The sequence below is a fragment of the Lithobates pipiens genome, unplaced genomic scaffold, assembly GCF_037356315.1.
Source record: "Lithobates pipiens isolate NorthernLeopardFrog02 unplaced genomic scaffold, aLitPip1_a1.2 Scaffold_3, whole genome shotgun sequence".
NCBI classification, from domain to species: Eukaryota; Metazoa; Chordata; class Amphibia; order Anura; family Ranidae; genus Lithobates; species Lithobates pipiens.
Window position 1 is genome coordinate 205,803,594 of NW_027507790.1, and position 9,028 is coordinate 205,812,621.

At 42.4% G+C, this 9,028-nt stretch overlaps 1 protein-coding gene across 1 annotated transcript in view; it reads right to left on the bottom strand.

The window, feature by feature from the left end:
• The window catches only part of LOC143940919 (granzyme A-like), a 70,499-nt gene extending 63,288 nt beyond the window's left edge, over window positions 1-7,211 (bottom strand). The window contains exon 1 of the mRNA XM_077462740.1: window positions 7,087-7,211. Coding sequence (XP_077318866.1) covers window positions 7,087-7,138 — 52 coding nt within the window. The 5' untranslated portion in view covers window positions 7,139-7,211. The remainder of the gene's footprint in view (window positions 1-7,086) is intronic.
• Between the last annotated feature and the right edge of the window lie 1,817 nt (window positions 7,212-9,028).

A 9,028-nucleotide genomic window follows, 5' to 3' on the forward strand; every position in this document is an offset into this window, starting at 1 on the left:
AAAAAAAAAATGCTTGTAGTTATCGATCCCAAATTCACCTCATACATGTATTATGCTATTGTCCAGGTGGTGGGACTACGTGCTACCCCCTAATAATTACCCCGTGGCCGCAAATTCGACCTAAAGGTTTGCGAAATTCGCCTCCCATTGAAGTCAATGGAGCCCGCGGCGAACGGTCGTTTTCGCGAACGTTTGTGTCCGTTCGCGTTTCGCGTTCGCGAAACGTCCCGTCGGAAGTTCGTCCATCACTAATGGGGAGAACGCAGCTCTCACTCTAGCTGTAATTCTGATTTTATTTATATCAAGACATTACTGTGGTATTTATAACAGAATATATTTATATAGCCATAAATGCTGTCAGTTACAAGTATTACTGAAATGCCCTGATATAAATAAAAACACAATTATTAATGAATAGACACACACATTCACTATACAGTCTCTCTCTCTCTATATCTATATATATACACACACATATAGCACCCTGGTATTCCCAGGCACACCTAGCTGCTAGGCTGTCTGGAAGCCTATCCAGAAGCACAGGGTTGGGATTGCGGCTTGCAGTCCAACCAGAATTGATGGTTTTTCTGGCTGGAGAACCCGTCGTGGTTGGAGGTAGAGGGGAAGCTGTCGCCACTAAGGGACCAACCACCTTATTATAAGGGACCACAGTGAGTAGCTGAAGCAAGTACCAGAGCAGAATTCTCACCAACCGGAGACAGCAAATATTCGGGAATCTTCAGCAAGTAGTAAGCCAGGGACCCAGCCAGCGGAGGCGACGCTTGCAGAGCAGCCTTGTGTGTCAAGCCAGGTATCGAGCAGGCCAGTTGGGTAAAGCTTGAGAAGTATCTGGAGTGCCCAGCTAGGGACCCAGCAGAGATGTGGGGCAACACTTGAGGAAGATACTACAGTGAATATTGGAGGAGCTCAAGGGATTCAGTGGCAGTGAATTGTCTAGTCTCGTGAGAGAGAGACTGGGAGCTCAGTAGGTTAAAGAACTACAAGAAGTGATTGTAGTGGAAGTGAAGGAACTGTTATACTTTGTGTTAGAAACTGTTAATATCTATTGCTATAGGAGACATCATGCCTATCCATGCAGATGTGCCGTCTTGCTGGATGCCTTCCCTGCAAGGCTGTCCTCCTATAGAAGTCTTGGAGTCTGCCAATTAACATTGCAACTGCCTAAGGGTGTCCTGGCCCTAACCCTCTCTCCCAAAGTTCTGTTCAAGAGAAATAAAATCTCTTTGCATTCAAGAAGTGTCTGGCACCCAATGAATCTATTTTGCATTACACCCACAATGCCTCACAACCCACCATATACATGATGTCCGCTATCTAATAAGGGGGCCCCCGGATACCGCCCCCCCACCCTATGTGAATGAGTATGGGGTACAATGTACCTCTACCCATTCACCTGTGAAAAAAATGTAAATAAAACACAACACACAAGGGTTCAAAATAATTTATTGCACAGCTCCAGGGGTCTTCTTCCGTCTTGTGGGGGGGGGGGGGGTCTTCTTGCCGGACTCGTCCTCTATCTCTTTTACTAGCGGAGGAGCCCGGCTTTCTTCTTTGTCGCCGCCCGGGGGTCTTCGGTGACCCTGCCCATTGTCCCTATATAAGTCACTGCGCAACACGTGCTTGTCATTACGGCCAGAGACAGCGTCGAGTCAACATCTCAAGGAAGAAGAAAAGAAGAGAAGAGAAGGCGACGTCAGAAGACCGGGCCTCCGCCAGTAAAAGATCAGGAAGAAGGAGTGGAGGCCCGGCAAGAAGACTGAAGAGGGGGACAAGACCCCCGAAGTCGGAAGAAGAGGCGGCGGCGGCGACAGAAGACCGGGCCACCGATAGTAAAAGAGCTAAAGGAAGAAAGCGGAGGCCAGGCAAGAAGAGCCGAAGAGGGGGACAAGACCCCCGAAGTCGGAAGAAGACCCCCGGGCGGCAACGAACAAGAAAGTCAGGCTCCTCCATTAGTAAAAGAGCTAGCAGAAGATAGCGGAGGAGTCCGGCGAGAAGACCCCCCAAGACGGAAGAAGACCCCCGGAGCTGTGCAATAAATTATTTTAAACCCTTGTGTGTTGTGTTTTATTTACATTTTTTTCACAGGTGAATGGGTAGGGGTACATTGTACCCCATACTCATTCACAAAGGGTGGGGGGCCGGTATCTGGGGGCCCCCCTTATAAAAAGGGGCTCCCGGATTCTGATAAGCCCCCCGCCCGCAGACCCCGACAACCAACGGCCAGGGTTGTCGGGAAGAGGCCCTTGTCCTCATCAACATGGACAACCCCCCATGTTGAGGGCAAGCGGCCTGGCACGGCTCAGGAGGGGGGGGGCGCTCACTCATCCCCACCCCCTTTCCTGACCGGCTGGGCTGCGTGCTTGGATAAGGGTCTTATAGGGACCTGGGGGGGACCCCCACGCCATCTTTTTGGCGTAGGGCTTCCCCTTTAAGTCCATACCAGGTGAGGGGGCCAGCGACGTGTCAATCTCGCCGTGTTCAAAATGAACGGACTTTCCTCCATGTGTGGGTAAGTCTGTTCATTTTCAAAAGTACGGCGGACCCCCACCATAGTCCGGCGGACAAAGTCCGGTTGTGTGTGGGCAGGTCCGCTTGTTCAGAAAGTCAGACGGATTTTCCGGCGGTTTGTCCGCCAGACTAAGTCCGCCGGATCGTCTGATCATGTGTACGCAGCATGAGAGGAGCACTGCAGTATGATATGAAGTGTTTTATAAATCAATCCAAAAAAGAAATAGATGCCCTAGGAGAACGAGCGGAGTATGTGGAAAATAAAATGTGTTATTTTACAGATGAACATAATGAGCTGGTTGATGCACATTTGGAATTAGAAGATGAAATAAAAAACCTTATGTAGCACTAACCCCCGAAGGAGCTACTGGTTATTTTTGGGCTTACCGCTCGTTCTCCTTGTTTCACGTCTAGGGGATGTCCTGTGGTAGATGGCCCAGTAACTTGAGACTGACAATAGATCCACTTGAATGGATTTTATTTGCAAAAACTCAAACCATTGAACAGTCTTTCAACTTGGGATCAGAGGGTTGGAAAGGAAAGGTACTCTCAATGTCAAAGTCCAAAAATGTTAAAGAATTGCTTACTTTGACTGCATCCAGAGAATAGCCATTCACAGCTGGATGAACACTCAAATTGGACAGTCCCTCTCTCACAAGGCCTAGCAGCTAACCAGGTGTTTACTCAGGAACAAAGTCTTTATCACCAATGTTGTTGCAGAACACGTGGGGAAACTAAGCTGTAGAACACTTGTAGGATACCTGGATCTTTCAGCCTGCTTGGCGATATCCACAAGACCGGATTCTCTCGGTTACTTCAGCCCTTCCAGGCTCTTGTTAAGAAAACCAAACCGTACGTGGTGTTTTTCTAAAGAGTCCTCCCCTGGAATGCTCGCAGTTCAATGGGTCTCTCCCGAACCGGAGACAGCACCCATCCCCCTTGGAATACTTCCTTAGTTCCCTTGCCTTGGGATAGTCAGCCCCGAGGCATTAAAGTCGGGTGGATCCGCACCCCAGGCCATAGCCTTCCTGGGGGCTGGTCAGGAGGACCAGGACCATGTAATCAGCACAGCATACTGGCCAGAACCCCGAACCACGTGACTCTACCAGAGGGCACAGCGAGAGGGCCACTCCCACTGACCTGACTCCGAGAGAGAGTAAATTAAACGCCCAACCAGACCATAGTTCCATGCCTGCCACCAGAGACAGTGCCCCCTGTGGCCAGGCTGAACATCTCACAGCCCAGTCAGACTGACACAGAAGTCAAATTTAGGCAAATAGACCCAAACCAAACTGTAGTTTGGGTAAAATTTAATTTTGAAAATACATAGCGCATGCTCTTCAGGAGCCTGCCGCTACACTTAAATGATAGGTAATTGATTTGGAGGATCATTCAAGAAGGAACAATATACAATTCAGAGGTATTCCGGAGGATGTTAAACCTGATTTGAAACGCTTCCTAAAAGAGATGATATCTACTCTACTACCTGAAATTCCACATCAAGAGCTCATGATAGACCAAGCACATAGACTGCCTAAACCCAAACATATACCAGAAAAGCTACCCAGAGATGTGATTGCAAAAATTCATTTTTTCGAAGTGAAGTAGCAACTAATGTATTTTTCAAGACATAACGCACCACTACCTGGCCCATATATGGGAATAATATTGTACTCAGATCTTTCACAGATAACTATACAAGCATGCAAAAATCTCAATACAATAACTACAATTCTTAGGAATCACAAAATCATCTATAAGTAGGGCTTCCCTACAAAACTGATGCTGGAAAGAGATGGAAAAGCATATACCATCATAAATATGGAAGAGGGCCTGAAACTTTTGAAAAAATGGGGCTTATTACCTCCAAGCGAAGATACCGCATGGGAAAAAGCCACACAGGGAAAAGATCCCACAACAATGGCAAACTAGCCATAAATGACACGGTTTCTTCATTACCTTTCTATGGCTCTGCCTCTAAATAATACATACTGAACTATAAAAATCTATCCAATCAGAAGGCAAAGCTGCCTCTCAGGGAACCCTAAACCAAAGACTTATTGTTTTTCAGTTGAACTGTTAACCCCAAAAATAAGTACATATAACCTGTACATGTGAGTATATCTTTATCTCCCTCTTTTATATTACCAAGTTTATTGTTACCTTGACTTTTTTGTTGAACGGTTGGAAACTAAAACCTCTCTGGATTTATAAATGGTACAAGACTACCACCTACTGGACAAAACAGGGACAGAAATCAAAATTCCAACCATCAGGGTCAATTCAATTATATTTTTCTTTAGCATCCAAAATTACCATTATCATGGCACTTAAATTTATGTCACTGAAAGTAAGGGGCCTTAATAGCCCATTCAAATGGAAAGCTCTTTGGAAAGATATTAAAATTGAACAGTGATATTATATGCATACAAGAATCGTATTTTGCAGAGGATAAAGCTCCGAAATTTTCTCATAATAACTTTCCTCATATATGTATATGTATCCAAGAACTCTTGGAAAAATAAAGGAGTAATAACGATAATAAAAGATTTGGTGTCCTTTCAACCATTAGAAGTCAAGACTGATAATCAAGGAAGAGTTATCATATTAGTTGCAAATATTGAGAATGAAAACGACACTATTGTCGACATTGTCCAACAAGAACCCACAACATGTTATCCAAAAATTCTACACAAAGCTCGGAAAATACAGAAAGGCCACCTAATATTATGTGGGGACTTTAATGGACCTCTAGACCCCAATATCGACACCCCCAAGCAAGGGAAACCCAATAGATCTGCACTCAATAAAATGTTCTCTATGGAAGATATGTATGATCCCTGGAGGCGTTTACACTCCACTGAAAGGGATTACACCTTTTATTCCCAGGTTCACAAATCCTATTCCAGGATTGACTATTTCATCACGGACAAAATCTTGCTCCCAAATGTAATTAAAGATGCACAACATTTCCTGGTCTGATCACGGTCCAATAATATTGGAAATCAAAACAGGCTGAACCTGTACTAATAAATTATGGAGGAACAATACTTATATTTTATCTCAAAAAAGCCATTTGTCCGTGATAAAAGAAAAACTTAAAGCAGAGTTCCGACTAAAAAAAAAAAAAATTAAAAGTCAGCAACTTGAAATACTGCAGCTGCTGACTTTTTAATAATCAGACACTTACCTGTCCCAGGGTCCAGCGATGAGGGGGAACGAAGCCCTGCTCCTCTCCCACTCCTCTCTGTGGCGCCAGCATTGTGACTGTGGGCGCCCAGCTGTGGCTTCACAGCCTGGCACGCACTGCGCATGCTCGAGCCTCGCTACGCACTGTGACTGGCCAGGCAATCATCTGTGACCTGTGACGTGTCCCAGATGATTGCCAAGAGGGAGGGAGGAGAGGTGAACTTACGCCCGGCGTTGCGGTGCCCTGGGAGGAAGTGGGAGCTGGAACCCTCTAAAAAGAGGGTTTCCACTCCCCCCCCCAAAAAAAAAAAGCATGCCAACAACAATAACAAAAGATCTGCTTGCATTGAACATTGGGACAATTCTCAAAAAATCCTTAATAGGTGGTATCTGACCCCATATAGATTGGCAAAAATATTCCATTATGTTGGAGGCGCAATGAGTCTTCAGGTAACCTATACCTTACACTATGGGTGTGCAAAATTTTTAGCAAGTTCCCGGAGCTATTATTATTATAGCAGACTTTACAGGCATGTTAATAGATTTGACACCAGAAATGGACTTACTAGGAATAAATCTGGATAGATGCCTACTATGCTTTAGGATGATAGTAACACATACTCTGGTAGCGGCAAGGCTAACCATCACAAGCATGTGGAAATCTACAGAAACTCCTAACTTGTCAAGAGTGGTCGCTAGAATAAAGCCCAATATGAGCTTTTTCTAGCTCGGAAAAACGCCTCAGTTAATAATTTTATAAGAAACGAAGAATAGGCTTAAAAAGAATGGCTTAAAAATCAAAGAACCTCAAACTATTTAAAAGGTTATGATGTGTAATTAATACCAGGTTGGATACTACTGATCTATTCTTATTGTACCTGTCACCTTTATAAAGAGTGGAATTGGATCCATCTACAGTTAGCACCCATTGGGGTAGATGGATCAAAGGACACTATACAAACTTATTTCATCTTTTTTTTTTATCTTGTACCATATAATGGTTTACTATTTTACTTATAAATTTTATGGTTGTTTGTTGTTAAATAATGTTAACCATAACATACTTACTGTTACTAAGAATGTTCACACTCCTTGGATTGCTCTTTATAATGCTTATAAAAATGTAAAGTAAAAAAAAAAAAAAAATTTGACAAATGTCATTAAGTAATTATGTAGAAAGCCATATGTGTCATCAAAAATTACCTCAAATTTATGTGGATGTTTTATATATATAAAAAAATAATAATAATTGTTGATAAACTGTTTAAAACTTACAAAGCAAACATGAGTCTGGCCTTTAAGCATTTATAATAAGAAAAATACCTTTCATTTACCTGAACTGATTTCTCTTTCATAGGTCAAACTTACCATTTGGAAGCAGTAGGGAAGCTAACAGGCATGCAGAAATCCAACCGAGCATCTTGTTTTTAGTTTTTCTAAACAGCAAAGATAGCAACTGGAGTTTTCATCGTAGTTATATACACTGTGGGCAGATACAATCTTATTTGTAGTTTCACTTTCATGATTTTTACCAAATTGTTATTTGTGCTGCTCAATGTCACAATAATCTTCCTTCCGTCAGTGGTTTTCATAATGTAGTGTTTCTTTAAAGAAGTTAATGAAGGTCGGGTAGCAGGGCCTTTTCTAAGTCTACCTTTTCAAAATTTTAGAGTCTCGCCACTTGGCTTGATACATAAAAAGGATGAAAATAGTTTTCGTTTGATACATCACCTGTCGTATCCTGTATGATCTTCACTTAACGATAGTATTGACCCTGTTGAGAGTTCTGTTAATTATTCATCGTTTGATGATGCGATTTCTAAAATTCGTGTACTCGGTCAATCTGCTTTGCTGACATAAAGGCTAACATTAAATCCGCTTTCCGTTTATTACCTATTCATCACTCTGCATTTAGCTCTCTGGGTTTTTATTTTGATGGTGCCTATAATTACGATAAATGCCTTCCTATGGGCTGCTCTTTATCTTGTAGATATTTTGAAGCTTTCGCATCTTTTCTTGAATGGACGGTCTTGTTTCAAACGAATTCTACTAACGTGATACATTACTTAGATGATTTCTTATTTATGGGTCCAGCTGATTCTTTGCATTGTCTTTATTTGTTTAGCGAATTTCATGTCCTCTGTAGGCGTTTTGGCATTCCGCTGGCTGAAGAAGAAACTGTTTGGCCTACTACCTGTCTTGATTTTTTGGGTATTACAATTGATACTGTTTTGATGGAATGTCGTCTCCCTTCTGAGAAGATTGCTCGATTGCACGCTTTGGTTTCTTTTGTTATTTTTAAACAATGTTACAGTTAGGACTTTACAATCATTGTTAGGCATGCTTGCTTTTGCCACTGGTATCATACCTATAGGTCAGGTTTTTTCTAAAAGGCTATATAAAGCTTTAGTAGGTTTTAAATCACCATTCCATTTTGTTCGTATTTCTTCCAGTTTAGTCTCTGATCTATCGGTATGGGATGAATTCTTATCTTTTTATAAGGGCTGTTTATTTGGCTATTTTGGCAATCCCCTTTTTTGTGATTCTTCTGCTATTTCCTTGTTTACCAGCGCTGCGGGTTATGGCGCATTTTGGCGCGGTCACTGGTCCATGGATTTTTGTCCTACATCTTGGGTCGAGCAAGGTTTTAAAAAAAAATGTGGTTTTACTTGAACTCTTTCCTATTTTAGTGGCCCTTGAACTCTGGGGTGATCATCTTAAGAATTCTCATATTCTCTTTTGTTCTAATAATAAAGGTGTTGCATTTACCATAAATTGTTTAAATTCTTTGCCAGTTTTAGCTGTATTAAGGTGATTCGTTTTCAATTGCTTAAAGTTTAATTTATGAATTAAGGTTAAATATGTTCCGGGCCAAGATAATGATATTGCTGATTCTTTGTCCCGCTTTCAGCTAGATCGATTCCGCAGTTTGGCACCAGAAGCAGGTCTCGTGGGTTCTCCTTGCCCGGAACTGTTGTGGTCGGTAGTTTGCCCTCCGTGACTTCATCTACTTCAAATTTTTTGGCTCCTTCCACATGGGTGCAATACAACGCCGCATGGTCCCTGTGGAGCTCTTTTCTACAGTCCGCCCATTTCCCTATACATAATTTTTCTGAAAAGTTGGTTTTGGCTTTTATTGATGTTCTAATGAGAAGTTAATCATATTCTCATTTAATTAAAGTTTTGGTGGGTGTTTCCTTTTATAATAAGATGAGGGGTCTTCCTCCCTGCACGCATTTCTTTTCGGTTAGACAAGCTCTTAAAGGATACCATAAAACACATTTTCAGGTTGACAACAGAGTACCTATGA